This window comes from Amaranthus tricolor, chromosome 1, assembly GCF_026212465.1.
Source record: "Amaranthus tricolor cultivar Red isolate AtriRed21 chromosome 1, ASM2621246v1, whole genome shotgun sequence".
NCBI classification, from domain to species: Eukaryota; Viridiplantae; Streptophyta; class Magnoliopsida; order Caryophyllales; family Amaranthaceae; genus Amaranthus; species Amaranthus tricolor.
The window spans coordinates 17903816-17919489 of NC_080047.1; the positions used below are offsets into that span (position 1 = coordinate 17903816).

The 15674-nt window shown below is 34.4% G+C and overlaps 2 protein-coding genes across 2 annotated transcripts; both read right to left on the reverse strand.

The window, feature by feature from the left end:
* Positions 1-456: 456 nt before the first annotated feature.
* Positions 457-9302, reverse strand: LOC130800208 (calcium sensing receptor, chloroplastic). The gene is made up of 13 exons (XM_057663999.1): positions 8918-9302; positions 7351-8232; positions 6864-6964; positions 6651-6765; positions 6279-6356; positions 6029-6121; positions 5599-5682; positions 4719-4817; positions 3412-3474; positions 3205-3235; positions 2458-2504; positions 1588-1646; positions 457-833 (listed from the first exon to the last, which is right to left on the reverse strand). Exons 1-13 carry the CDS (start codon positions 8960-8962, stop codon positions 596-598), a joined length of 1935 nt encoding a protein of 644 aa, XP_057519982.1. The 5' UTR covers positions 8963-9302; the 3' UTR covers positions 457-595.
* A 4775-nt stretch (positions 9303-14077) lies between these two features.
* On the reverse strand, positions 14078-14749 carry LOC130806906 (uncharacterized). The gene is made up of 2 exons (XM_057672144.1): positions 14476-14749; positions 14078-14343 (listed from the first exon to the last, which is right to left on the reverse strand). The coding sequence occupies exons 1-2, from the start codon at positions 14747-14749 to the stop codon at positions 14078-14080; spliced, it is 540 nt and encodes a 179-aa protein (XP_057528127.1).
* Between the last annotated feature and the right edge of the window lie 925 nt (positions 14750-15674).

Below are 15674 nucleotides of genomic sequence, written 5' to 3' on the forward strand. Positions count from 1 at the left end.
ACCTATTTATTTTATAAATATATATTTTTTAAAATTTTTATGAATATAACTTTTAAAAATAGATAGTTAGAGTTTAACTTTACTATTTAACTGTTTCGTGTACTTAGACTTGTTTTCATTGATATTAATTGTTAAGTGTTAAATTTTAGACTTTGTATCATGTATGTTTCTAGCGTGGAGTGTTAGGTTTAAATTTTTGAGATTGTATTTTAATTTTTTAATTTAGTCATGGATGCCGCTCGACAAGTAGGAAAAAAATATAGGCCAACAAATGCATTCTAATTTTTGAAAATTCGAGTCTGTAAAAAATTTATAAGTATGTTTAATCTGCCGCCCATAAACACCTTATTAGAAGGGTTGATACATTTTGTAATTTGCATGATGACAATGTTGCAAGAGTTTTATTCATTTATCACATTACTTGTTCAAAGTTATTAAGTTTTTTGGAGGCTTCAATTTGGGTTATCAAAAAAGATAATAGAAGGCAAGCATTCACAATTACACACCATATGAAAGATGGTAGAGCTTCAGTCAGTACACAGTATATTTTGTACAAAGATACATCAATTACAACCCTATAATGAACAATTGGAAGTTACGCCTCTGCTTGACCCACGTTCTCATCTCCTGTTTTGGTAGATGTGAGCAGCGTGTCTTGCGATGATCCCTCAGCATCAAAAGGTTGGGACTCGTGTTTAGCTGCAGCCTGCAATACACGGTTCTGGACATCCGATGATGATGGCGACAATGGAAGTCCATTGCCATTCGTTTCTACTTTCCCACCAGCCCATTGCACAGCCTGTGCTCCAAGTTTCACAGGAGAAAGCAACAAGCTTCACAAAAGCATTACACAGTCAGTTATCGGTAAATATGAGAAAATAGTTCAGTATATCCAACAGGAAGAAGCAGCATATCGATAAATCAAAGTAGCAAACGAGTATATTAAAGCGTCTTTTTTATAACACGTTCCTACTAAAGCTATGCTCTTCGATCATCATGTGACCGATATGCAAAATAACACGGACTTAAGGTTGAGAGGAAAGAATGAAACAACGTCAGAGAATGAAAAATATGCCCATTTCTACAAAAAAAACGAGCGAAAGGAGACAAGGCCTACTATGCATACTGTTATTCCCTTAAGGCGACACATTCATTAACCACAAGGAACTTCCAATCAAACCTTTGATTGAATTGTTTAACAAAATAACCAATATATTCAGATGCTTCAGCGGCAGTCAATAAACTTAGCAAAGGGGCTTAGTGACTAAATTTTTTTCGCGGAGCCAGACTGCATTTGTTTAGAAAGAAGTTCTTTTTTTAACCTGAGAGAATTCACTATTTAAGACATGCAACCATGGGAAGGGGCGGGTAATGGTGGGCACAAGTTAATAACAGTATACAACAATCAATAAACAAGATATCCAGACAGTCTTTGCACTATTAGTTAAATTCCTTTTCTTTTCGTAATTGAATAAAAATTTATTAATTACTTCTCCCAACAAAAGTAAGGCCAGAAAGGGAATAGAACCGCAATAATTAAACCTTAGATCAAAGATACTCGTAGAAAATTCAACGTATAGGCATTACCTGACATCCTTTCTGATGTCTTCAGGACCCTGATAAGAAGCCAGTCGGCGATATATAGTCTACAATGTTTGAGAAAATAGGAGAAAGTTAATGAAAACTAAAAAACGCAATTTAATAACAGCATAATCATCCAGGAAACATTACTAATACTATAAACAATAGCATATTATTGAAAGACGTCTAATACACTAACATTCAGATAGTAGCTGCCATTCCAATTAAGTATTAATATCTTTAGATACACGGGTGTATCACATGAAGGCAGTATTAATATCTTTAGAAAGACAAGCTGCTGAAGTAGTCAAGACTCAGGAGCCATCAGCTCCATATATCCCAAGGCTTAGTATTGCTTGACAAATAACAGTAGGCAGGCATCCGCAATATTACACTTTTTGATAACAAAGAAGGTGTTTCATATTGACCCGATAATGTAGACATCATTTGCCAATCCGCATAAATAAGAAGTGCAAATGAATTATTAGTGAGTCATTTTACTACCAAAAAACTACAAATCTTTAGCTCCATTGAGAATGGACATCAAACTTTCAACATGACTATCCATTACCCCAATAGTACTTATAGTCTCCCACTTGGGAGGGATATGGGGGTCGGATGTACGCATGGAAAAAAAGAGGTTTATGATTGACTCTTGATTGGAAAACTTCACTTAAATAGAACTGCAAATGATCTTATGAGCCATTTTACTTATCAAAATTGCAAATTTTATTTATATTGATACAAGATGGACGTTAGCAAAATATATAAAAGCATCAAATTGCATCATTTACCTTTCGTTATTACTCTAGTTTCTAATAAACCGGGCAAATGACAGAACTATATTCAAATTATATCAGGGATTTAGAACTGTACCTGGGCAAGCCCAATAATACCAATAAATTGCAAAGTTGTCTCCCATTCTGAAACCACACAACATGCTCTTAGAATACAAACATGCTCTTAGAATACAAACATGTAAGGCATTTAATGATCCAATATGCTAAAAGAAAAAACAGTTGCTACAAACATATTGAGGAAACACAAGTGAAGCTGCCTCTGTTCTGCTTGTTCCAATTCAGCAACATACCATTAGACCATCACATAGAGTTTGTTAGCTTATATCAGATTGAAATCATTATTATTGAACTATTTTACGAATAAAAATATGATGCATTCTCCCTCATATTCTCCAACTAACAGTTGCAATTTTTGCATCAATCAGAGAGCTTCATGGAAGCAAGACCTGAATCTAGAAAACACGGGATGAAAATAAATGTGATAATCCATCATCAACAACACATTATGAACAAGTTTATTCGGAGAACTCAACTAGACCAAATGTAGATGTATATTCCAGAAAAGTGGTGTAACTATTTACAAGGTTTAAAGCCTTTCCAAATTCCAATTTAAAGTCCAAAATGTGAGAAAGTGAAGGCATTACTGCATAGTTAAGAACCCATCAGTATTCAGATTAGATATCAATACTGACATGGAAATTCTGATCATCTAATTCTCTAGTCAAGACTAGTCTACAAATCATTGGTTGCAAGCGTCAACTCAATCTAATAACAACTCAAACTAGTACGTTTAATTAATTTGAAGAGGATGGAGGAAACAAACCTAACAATGCATACAATGCAGCAACAGAACCCTGCAATGAAAAAAATATATATAAATAAATCTGCATATGAACGCAATAAGCAAAAATTTCCATAAACGAAATCCATGACTCTTCAGTCAACTTCAGAGATTTATAGATATATACTCAAAATCTTAACAACAATTGAATCTTAGTTGGTAATTCTCAATGCAATAACTGCCACTTACCACTGTGACCCCTAAGACTTGCACTGGAGTGGGCTTCAACTCTTCAAGGATTGCCTCTGCTTCCTGAAAAGATAAAGCTATACAGTAGTATATCATATTTTAAAAATTTTAAAAAAAAAAGTAAAAATGATGTGTTTGGAGGGGAAAGGGTCTATTATAATTCCAATAAGAAGCAAGAATCTTATTCCACCAAAAACCACAATACCTTGCCCCTCACCTCTCTGTTATTCCTTTTAAGGCAAAAAAAAAAAATTATCTAGTAAGAAATTCACCAATTTACCTTTATATCCATATGGAGGGCTAGAGTTTAAGAAAAATGTGGCCAATCATACTATGTGTACAAAGTAGAGGATAGATGGAGGGAATGGAAGAAAAACAATAGTGTGGAACTACTTGTCATGCTGCAAACCTACCTTCCATATGAAATGTATTATTAACTCATAATAGGACAAATCACCAATGTCAATCAACCAAAATTTTTGTTCTGTTTCTAGTGAAATGCTCCGCTTCAAATGTTAGCATTTTAATTGTGTTGCAAGTACAAGATGAGTCATGAGCAACAGATCTAGTTCGCCATGTGACCAAAATAGGACCTTTTCCATCTACCTAACACATAAGATGAGCATCATGACCAATACACACCCTCTCTCAGATAAATTATCCTTGAAATCAGTAAGATCGTGATTCCCTATTTCTTTATCTGAAAAAAAATCCTCAAATGGCATACCTTCTTTATTCCTAATACAATACCCTCCCTCGCTTCCCAAAACAACTGAGGTACACACAGGACAGCATCCTCATCATACACAAGACAGCAACAAATGTTTATTCCAAAATTTTCAGCTTCACCCATCCTGTTTCTACGAAGTTAACCATAAAATGCATGAATAAAACAAATTAAGGTCTCCCTAAGCCTAGATTACTCTTTCATTGCATTCAACAAACCACCAACCTACTTGGGACAAATAGTTAAACTTGACTGTGCATACACCTATCATCTTCCTCAATAGTCAACATTCAAGTAACAAAGATCAAAACTATGTAAATTCTAATGTGGTATTCTTATTTTGATATGAAATCCAACCCTAGATATATGTTTGTATATGAACATCAAGAAGGAAGAAAAAAAAAAGTAATATCCTATCTTGTATTAAAGAACAAAAGGTAATTTAATCGCTCACAAGTTATAGTAATTCAAAGAAATATACAAACGAAGTGATTCTAGTTATAAAAAAAGGAAGAAAATCACTCAGTTTCCAGAAAATGGATCGCATCTAGGAATTAAAAAGGAATGGCATAAGAACTACCTCGTTGAGTATGGTAAATGCAGTCTCAGGTTTCAGCTCCTTAGCACGAAGGCCACTATCAATCCAGGACTTGAAACCACCCTGGAGGACATATGGTCTCTGTCACATAAACAAAGATAAACATTAACAAAAAGAAGATCTACTCTACAAAGAGCACACTAAGCACAAGTAGATGCAAAAGAGACTAGGTGTTTGTGTATGAATATGTGTGTGTGTATGTGAGAGAGAGAAGTCGCTTCATTCATGTCAATAAGATACATTTAAAGAAGTTACTATTCAAAACAGATGCATAGAGTTTCAGCAACTTGAACACGGACGAAGGATTAAAGAATCAACTTATATGGTCTCTATTTTTACATAATTATTGAATTATAATTTTCGAATTTAAAGATCTCATTCCCCAAATTCTAAATTGTTGAGTGGTTCGTGTTGCATGTAATTGTGACTGCATTGACAATGGGGATATTAACTTAAAACAAAATTCCAAAGAATTTTGAGTCATAACTTAGAATTCCAATGAGTGAATATCCAAAAATCAACTAATTTCATGTTACTTCATTATGAGTCTTTAAAAAGACGATGCTTAATGTAAAATTATGGGAAGCTTTAACCCCAGCTGCAATAGAAGGAAAAAGTTCCAATTGTAACCCCCACACCCTTTAGAGAGTTCAATTTTTCAGCGCAAATTGGTACGAACACATAAGTGATCAATTTACAATACTAAGATATCCTTAATGATCATGCAATACGCGATGCCTTATCAGCTCCACTAATACCTAGTATGTCATGCATGTTTATTCAAAGATCGTCTGCTTAATAGTTGAGGTTTAATCGCATAAAAGGTTCATTGCAATTGAAACTAGAATCAAAGATAACATACCTTAACCCCGAGCTTCCTTAAGGATCTTGCAATTCCTTTTGCATTACTTCCATCAGCATCCATAACTATGATTTTGGACCTGTCCTATAGGTAGCAGAAGACATGTTATGAGACACTATGTTTGATAAAGAATTTATGCATCAAATGCAGTTAGAAGATTCGATCAAACTCATTTAAAATTTGTTTCAGAAAGAGAACAAGTTAACAGCTAAGCAAAAGAAAACTTCCTACAATTACAACTAGCAATCTATATAAAAAATAAACAATTTTGAGTGTTAAAGGCTTACTCTACATCATGCGAATTTCAAAACATTGAAACTGAATTTTAGGGGTGTTATTAGGAGGAAACCGGAGAGCGGATTTAGTGATTAGTGATACAATATCATATATTTCCTATTATATAAACAGCAATACAAGGCTACGAGCATACTTGAACATTCTTCAAATCTCGAATCACTGCGGCTGTTAATGAGTCATCAAGATCTTTGCTGCTCTTCATTAATTTCCTCAAAGAACCGTCAACCTGACAGTAACAGAATCAATCTTTTTATGTTGAAATTCATCTATCCCACAGTGAACTACTTATATAATCTTTTTCTCTTCTTGTCACAGCAAGGATTAATATTTTGCACACACAAAAAAAATCAATGAAATCCTCAATAGGATACTGTTAGTCAAACCTTGGGCAAGGATACATCAGCATACCGAAATCTCGCTGCTCGTCTAAGATCAGGGATTCCATCTCGTTCCCTCAGATCCTTCAAATTTATAAATATAAACAATGTAAGTAGCTGCCAAAAGATATGAACATACAACAACGCCAAAACCTTAATCTCAACAATTGCGGTTGACAACATGAATCAAAACAAATCAATGTGGAAAATTATTGCTAACAAAGATTATAATTTATTTTTCCCTGTTTGATACTAATCTACAACTAAGAAAATCAATTCAAATGATCATCTAAAACCCCTCGGGTCAAGAATTACATGAGAAGAAAACTTGAGAAAACTTTAATACATCACTAATGGTGTTATTATATAGAAACTTGCCTCAGTCCTGACGTCTACAAGGATAGCACTATCCTTCCCTGACAAGAACTCAAAAGCCACTTCAGGAGACACATCTCCAGCATACCCACTGAAAGTGACCAGCCAATATACAGCCCTGCACAAATCTGAAAAACAGCATTAATTTGCTGTAAAATTTTGGAGTGAACCAATGTCACACAAAAAATAATGGAATTAGGAGTTCAACATCACTACCATAAAGAAGATGCAGTGCCAAAGAAAAGAACAAATGGGATGATTGGGTCCGAGGGGTCTAAGCCTAAACTTCTCTCCACCCCTTCAATGGAAGAGTATACCTGCACATAAAAGCCATATTTTCAGGACAAGAAGATACCATTTGACGATCATAATTATGCGGCTACTAAAAAAACCATGAAAATTAATGCAAGTTTATCTATAATTGTCCATTTGACGACCGATATAGGCCAATCAATCCCACATGCAACAAAAAAATATATACCATAGTAAAATGCCAACCCTATGTTTGGGTAGAAAGGATGCCCTATAAAACACCCTCTCATGATTATTAGTCATGAAGCATGCAGTTTAAGATTTCTAATCTTTCATGATGAAACAATTATCAGTAAGGATTATCTGCATGAACACTTAGTAAAACTCAAAGCTCATGGTAGATCATCACTTTACAGAGAAAAAGTCTGAAAAAACTAAGACAAAACATCACCTGCAGGAAAACCATCCCCACTGGCCTCAAAATATCACTAGATTTATCCTCAAATGATTTGATTCCATTCTGAATCTCTGGTGGAAGAAACTCTTTAAAAGTCTCATATGAGTAGTAGACAAATTTACTTCCCTTAACTAAAGAATCTTCAACCACAAGAATAGTCTTTCTTAGTAAATCAAGAGCTACAATGCCAGCTTTTCCGCTGGACTGCTGCAGGCTACTCGGAAGACTGTTCAGTTTAGCACGTGCAAGATCGCCGGCTTGATCAAAAGAGGAAAGCACTTTAGAAGTTAGTTTTTCAATTGTCTCATTGCCCTCCTTGATAACGTCTGTTATCGTTGAAGTAATATTATCCACAAAGCTATTCAATGCACTTTCCCCCTTAACGAAAGAAGCTCTTACTGATTCATTTGTTTGAGAAAGAACACTCTCAAAACTAGTGCTGGAAGGAGGCATTGACTGAGAACTGGAACTAACAGTGTCAGACACATTGCTTGTACTGTCAGAGACAAGATCCACAATAGAGATTGCCTCTTTATTAGGAGTTCCTAACAAGATATCAGCACTATTTACCACGTCGTATCCTAGCTGATTATCTTGTGACACAAAGGCAGCAGAATCCTCCACAAAGGTTAGATGTTCTCGGCCTCTTAAAAATGCATCATTCATCTTTCCAGTAGAGTAACTCCATTCATTCAATAACATTTTATGCCCATCAACAAAATCATAATTGAGAGAATTTACAGCTTCCTTTTGAAGAAATCCCCCGGGACATAGTCCATTCGACATGCTAGGAATTGATGTGTCTCCTGAAAGGCATCGGACACCAAACATCTTTTGTGATCGAGTGAGGTACCGTAACCCATCATTTAACAAAATCTGCAAAACCAAAAAAGGTTGCAAAACATGTCACAAATGTTTTTAGCATTTCTCATTCTAAAAGTGCACAATGATAGAAACTTAGCATTTCTCATTTTAAAAGACCACAATGATAGAAACTCATAGTTCAACAAGCCAAATCCTCAAATCAGTTGGATTTTAATTTTATATAAAAGCAACATTAACTTGTAGAAGTGGGTTCACTAGGCAAACCCATGATTCTCGTCATTAATTCACCATTAAGAAAGTCAATAACCAACTGTTTTCAAATCACTAAATCATCTTAACAGAAATTCATTCAAATAACTATCATTTTCTAACATTGATGCATCAAAAGATCAAATGTTTTCATAATCTCTACAAGTAGTCAAATAATCATCTCCCAATGCATAGATAAATGAAAAATCAAAAATGAACTTTCAACTTTCATTATAACAACATTAGTATCTATGAAATATTTTGTTTTCATTTGAGGTCTTTCTCAAGCCAAGAGTGCTATTGGCTACAAGTGCAACCTCCTTTTATGGCAATGGTATCAACTCTCCGCAGACCCTAATCATAATTCTATGAACGGGTATACCGGGTATGATGATGACGATGATGCTTAATGACTATAAAATACAATCATCTTAGCCCAACTTTAAAAGCTAAGGAGTGAAAATTTGAAGCAGATATTAAATGTTACCTGTGAGTGAGAAGAACAACGGGTGGCTGAGCATACAGGCAACATTTTAAGTTTTTGACCCAGAAAAATACTAGAAGGGAATCAACCCAACTTTAGAATGCCCTCAAATTACGCTAAAATCAAGGTTTTTGTGAGTTTGAAGCTGAATTCTGCAAATGGGTTTCTCAGAACCCAGATACTAATGGCAACAGAAGATTGTTTCAAGAATGGACATGGGAAAATGACAGAATTTTCAGGCAGAACGGGTAGGGTACTCGAGTATTGAGAGTGTGTAAAAATCGTGTGGCGTATCGAGCAGCTTAGGTTCATCTATTGAGATTTGAGAACATCTTTCTTGCGTTTCATTGGTGAATGTAACTTCAAACTTGTGGACACATCTTATTGCTGGTCGTTGTCCGTTTGGCATCTTCCTTTTTTCGTTTTATCCTTATTTAGTGGTTTTTATTACATTAACCAAATAATTTATTGATAAAATTGTAATATGATATTTACAATATAATAACAATCAACCAAATACATAACAATTTAATCAAACATAATTCTATATAGAGAAGAGGGAGTATCCTTATTTAGTATTCGTTGGTCTAAATTTGTACTCCTTCCAATTCAAATTACTTGTCTTATTTCCTTATTGGGTAAATTCACCTTTGTTGTCCCATTTTCTTTTTTACCATAGATTTTTTACCAACCTATCCTCATTTCCCATGTAATATTACCAAATTACCCCCACTTAACTTACTTATGTATACTAATTAACCCTCCCCAACATAATTAACACACTAATTTTCCCTCCCTTTTCCATAAAACCCATCCCCCCTCCCTTACTCACCGACATTTCCTAACTCTAAAATCATGTCTCTATCTAGGTTGCACTAAAACGGACACGGACACGGACACGACACGGGTACGGGAAAACGCCAACTTAAAAATGGCGGACACGGGGACACGTAAATGCTAATATAATAAATATATCAAATTAAAGATAATTTTACAATCTTTCATTTGATATTTGTAAATAAACACTTTAAAATTATAAAACTCACATAATATTCAAATAAGTACCAAATAAACAACATGAGTATTTAAAAATAGTCATACAATCGTTGTTTTTTTTTCAATTTTTTATCAATACATTTCTCTCGCTCTAAAATGCCAAAAAAATAAATTTAGTGGGACAGTTTAAAATAAACTAGTTGATGAAGAATCAAAGAAAGCAAATCACGGCTATTAAAAGGGTTCAAAGGTTAGTCATATCTTCAGTCTTCTGCAGGTATTTCACTCTTTCTCTATTCAACCATTTCTCGAACTTCTTTCCTTTTCGGTACTTTCAGATCGAATATATTTTCTCAACCATGGTTACCAATACAGTAATCAAGTTGAAATCAAATATCCATCACAGTCCACAGCAGCCGTCGAGTGTTTGAGGAGCACTGGAGCAGACCACAGCACCACTCAGTGAAGCCGTCGGTGGCGGTGGCGTGGTGGAGGAGCAGCCGTTTTAGGGTTAGAGGAGCAGGCGTGGTGGACTGGAGGCGTGACCGCGTGAGTCTAGTAACTCAAAGTGAGATTTGAGATGAGAGTAAGTGAGAGTGAGAGCTGAAAATCCGTGACCGCGTGGTAGAGGGGTTTATTTCTTCAGTTTTTTCAATTTTTTTTTTTTTTTTAAAAAACGACACGTGTCCCTTGCCGTGTCCCTAGCCGTGTCCGTCGCGTGTCCATGCCGTGTCCACGTGTCCGAAAAAATATTAAAAAATTGAACACTTCATTTGGCGTGTCGGACACGGATTTTCGCGTGTCCGTCGCGTGTCCGTGTCTGACACGTGTCGGACACGCGACACGTCACATGCCAGTCGTGTCCATGTTTCGTAGGTCTCTACATCTTCATCTTCATCTTCATCTTCATCCTGTGTTGAGTCTTCATCTTTGAAGATGAATATCATCATCTTCCACCTTCGTTCTCTTCATCTTTATACTTAGTTTCCCTCTCTCTCCTCTTCATCGCTCTCCTCAGTCCTCTCCCTTACTCATTGACATTACCCAATAAACCCAAAATTAGATCTAGGTTCACCTCTCTCTTTCCTGTATGATCTTTCTTTGTAGATCTGGTTTTTTAAAGAGTATGGATTCACCAAGATCGTGTCTTTCATGGATTTCTTCCTTTTGAGGACAATGATTTAGTGGAAACGGATCCTAATTGGGGAAGGGAGTTGAATTCAAAGGATGAAAAAATAGAGGGTTTGTTTGATTTACAACTAGATCTACAAGATCTTTATATTGAGGATCTTTTCCCCTCTTTACGAAGAGTTACTTGATGATGCTGATGTGAAGCCTGATTTTGATAATGTTCATGGACCCTTCTCTCGTATGTGGATATACACAACCTTTCTGACTTATGATGATTTCGGTATTGTTTTGTTTTTTCTTTGTTTGATATGCAACATGTATTGTTAGGGTTCTTTGTGATGAGAACATTTGTTCTCTGAGAGACAACAACTTGATCATGTTTGAGGCCATACAAAATATGTTCATCTTTTGCATTTCATTAAAATGTTTAGTCTTAAACAACTTCATGAGATGTCATACTGATGTTTACATTCTAAACATTTTTTTGACCTAACGTTTCCCAACAGTGAGTATTCACAATTAACCCAAAAGTATGCTCTTGTATTTTCATATGTGTTTCTTTGCCCTTGTAATTTCCCAAAGTTTGTGTTCTTCGTTTGTTGTTGTTGATCTCTGTGCTGTGTTCACATGAACTCTGTTTCTTCTGCTTCCTCATTTGTTGTTGGATTTTGATTTTGTTCTTGTGATGTTTGTGCTGTTGCTGGTTCATCATTTGTTGTTGTTGTTGCTGCTGGTCCCCTTCCTGATTCAACTGCTTCTGTTGTTCCCCCTACTTGTTCATTGGTTTGTGATGTTCCTTCTCCTGCTTGGTGGAAAAATTGTTGATCATTTATGCCTAAGTAGAATAAGATGATGTCAAACATGCTTTTTTCAACTTTTGTATCCAAATAACGCAGGGAATCATAAATGATCTCCCTCCTTACACTCATATACTCAGGGAGTCTTCCCTGCCTTGCAAGTTTGGTCTTGTTCATGTGAAGAATGTGATAGTCTATACCCCTAAATTTTTTTATCACTTCAACTTTACATGCTTGTAAAGTGATCAAAACGAATTTCATGGTAGTTGGTTGTAAAGAATCAAATGCATGATTAACTACCTTCACCATTTGTTAATAATTGTATGCTGATTTTTGGTGTTGAAGTGCTTGTATTGATCTGAAAAAGCCTAAGTCCAAGACATTCATGTCTAGAGAATTAGGTGGCTGTTGAACTAAATGAAAGTCAAATCCCTTTAATGTTGCTGCCTTCTCTAAATCTTAAATCATCATCCAAAATGTGTGGTTTGTTGTCTTGTTGGATGAAAATTGTCTTGCTTGCTCCTTATGGCCATTTGTTTCTTATTGCTGACAATATTTTTTGCACAATTATATTCCTCATGTGATTCTTAGTAATTGATTGTATGGGTTTGGTCTCACACTAGTGGAAAAAACCTCATTTGCTGCGGTTTTCCTTAGACGCAGCATTAAATAGCAAAAAAAAAAAAGAAAAAAAAATATATAGAACAAATGCTGCGGTTTTCCTGATGCTCGCAGCAAATAAGCATTATTTGCTGCGGTTTTATTAAGCTCGCAGCAAATAAGTGCTTATTAAACGAAAAAAAAATAAAATAAGCATTATTTGCTGCAATTTTATTAAGCCCGCGGCAAATAAGTATAAAAATAAAAAAATAAAATAAAAAATAAATTTATTTTTTTTTCGTTTAATATAAGCACTTATTTGCTGCGGGCTTCTTAAAACTGTAACAAATAATGCTTATTTGCTGCGGTTTTTTAAGAAGCCCGCAGCAAATAGTCAGTTCAAAAAAAATATAAAAAACGCATTTTGATGTTCAATTGCTTAAAACCCTAAAATAACTTTCTTCAAAAACCCACGACGACGACTGTCTTCTTCTTCAAGCTCTTCAATTTCAGAAAATTTCTTCAAAAACCCATGAAAAATCTCTTCAAGTTCTTCAAGTTTTTCAAATCATACGACTCTATTGTGTTTTCTCTTCATTTCGTGCATCATCTTCCAAACCCCACGACTTTGTTTAAGTTCTTCAAGTTCCTGTGTTGTTGAAATTTGTTGCTTCAATAACCATCCACTACACGAATTTCCTTCTCCATCTTTGTTTAAGTTCTTCAACCCACCATTGTTGCTTTTCCTTCAAAAGCCACGAAATTAGGGCTAGTCTTGTTCTTTTTCAAGTCATTGTGTTTTAATAAGGATTTAGTCTTTTTTATACTAATTTTGAATTTGTTTTTCATTGTAGGTTACATAATCTTATTGTAGAAACAAAATTATCATATCTCATTACCAAGGTATGTATTTTATATTTGAATGTGAATAATTTACTTATGTATGTACTTGAATATTTGAATGTGAATAATTTTAATTAATTAGGATTTTTAGGGTAGATTGAATGTGAATAATTTACTTATGTATATATATAGTTGTATATTTGAATGTGAATAATTACTTATGTATGTGGTTTCAATGGTTCAATGGGTAGTTGTTCTTATAAACGACATCATGTAAGATTATAATCATGTAATTTAATTATCAATCTTTATTTGGTGATGATAATTTTTGCTAGTATTAAATCTGCTTTGCTTTATTATCTGTGTGAATTGGTGATTATATATACGATCGAGAGTTTACAAAGAGATTATTGGTGATTATTAGTGTTAATTGGTGATTATCATTGGATTAATCATTGTTTATTACATTGTACATTATTGGATTATTTAATACTATAAAACGAAAAAAGCAAAAAACAAAAATTATATATATATATTTCTTTTAATAAGCACTTATTTGCTGCGGCTTCTTAAAACCGCAGCAAATAATGCTTATTTGCTGCGGTTTTTTAAGAAGCCCGCAGCAAATAGTTAGTTTTTTGTTGCGGCTTTAAACCGCAACATTTAAAATAGGCTATTTGCTGCTATCACTATTGCTGTGGGCCAACATCGCAGCATATTATAGCCAAAAAATCGCAGCAAATAAGGTTTTTTCCACTAGTGTCATGTCTCCCCTTTTCTTGTTCTTTGAGCTCCTCTAAGCTGGTACCTGAGTTGTAAAAGGAAAGATTCCAATCTTTCCATCAAATATTAGTTCACCATCATTTGAAAACAAAGGTTTAGCCACTGCACACATAAACATGATTTTGGGCACATATCTTTTCGATTGAATATCTCTATGTGGTTCCTCCTCCCTAGGTGTGAGATAGTATGTTTGTTGTGCCCTAGTGAAATAAAATAGTTTCTCATCTATATGTACAATGTTTGACACGTCATTGAATCTAAAATTGATTCCCTCATCATCTACAATGCAACTGGAAAGACAGAACATTAACTTGTCAAGCTCGTTTTTGTCATTTAGCAATGGTTTGATTACATTGGTGTACTTTCTTATGATCTTTTTTTTCCATCTTCATATTGTGCTTTGACTCACACCCATTGCTTTGGCAACAACAGCTTGACTTGTTTTTTTGGCTTTCTCTAGGCTTTTAAACTTGGTGTCATCAAAGATGATTTGTCCCCTTGATTTCTTCCCAACCCTTTTGCTGTTTACATTTATTGGGAATGAGTTTTGTTGTTGTTGCTGTTTGACTTGGCTCCATATTCTTGAAATAGTCTTTTTACTGACTTTGTATTTTGTTGACATCTTCCTCATGATTCCATGTATTGGCTTGCCTTTATTGTTGACAAACAAAGGCAACTCATGCATTATTTGTTTTCTACTATAGTTGTCTAATTCCCTTGATTTTTTTCCATATTAATTGATGTTCAAGCAATAAGTGAAGTAAAATGTGTGGTTTCATTAATTGTGGTTGTCCCTTTTATAAAGGGATTGTCTTTATTTGTCTTCCCCTTTTTGTTTTGCTGGCGCCAAAGTCTTCAATTGTGTTTGGTGGGCTGAATTTTTTGTCTTTCTGGTGCCAAAGATAAATTTTGTGGATTTGGCTGCTTTGTACTTGGCGCCAATTATTTCTGTTTCGGATGTGTCCCTCCATTTGGGTTTCTGTTTTGGCTGTGTCCCTTCATTTTAGTTTTCTGTTTTGTGAAATTGCTCTCTATGTTTGAAACATTTTCGGATTTACATGGCTTTAATTAAAAATCAAATTGTTGTTGTATTTGTAGCTAATTAATCTAATTTAAACACTAAATGCATGTTGTCTTTGTTTTTAAAATATGAAATCAATGAAAGATTTAATATCCGCATGTGCATGTGGCGAGAGAGTTGTTCGTTATCGGTTTCCATACAAAAGACGTTGGAGAAATCAAGGAAGAAATGAAAATTTTTTTTATTTTAAGTCTTCAATTCGTAATATTAATTACGTAATTTTAGTTTAAATACTTTAAAACTTTGTCAATCATAAAATTAGGGAATGTAATTATGTAAATTAAATGAATTGTAATGTGCAATTGAATTTTCCCACCACATTTGAATTTTATCTACTTTAATTATGAAAAAGGAGAGAATTATTAGTAATTAATCCATACTCTTAAAAATACTCCAACTATCATCTTTTAGGTGGTCCCCCCACTATCTTTAACTTGTGTGCCCAACCCAAATGGAACAAGTAATTTGAATTGGAGGGAGCATTACTTTATATTTTAATTTGATCTATTTATTTGCTTCATTTATAATG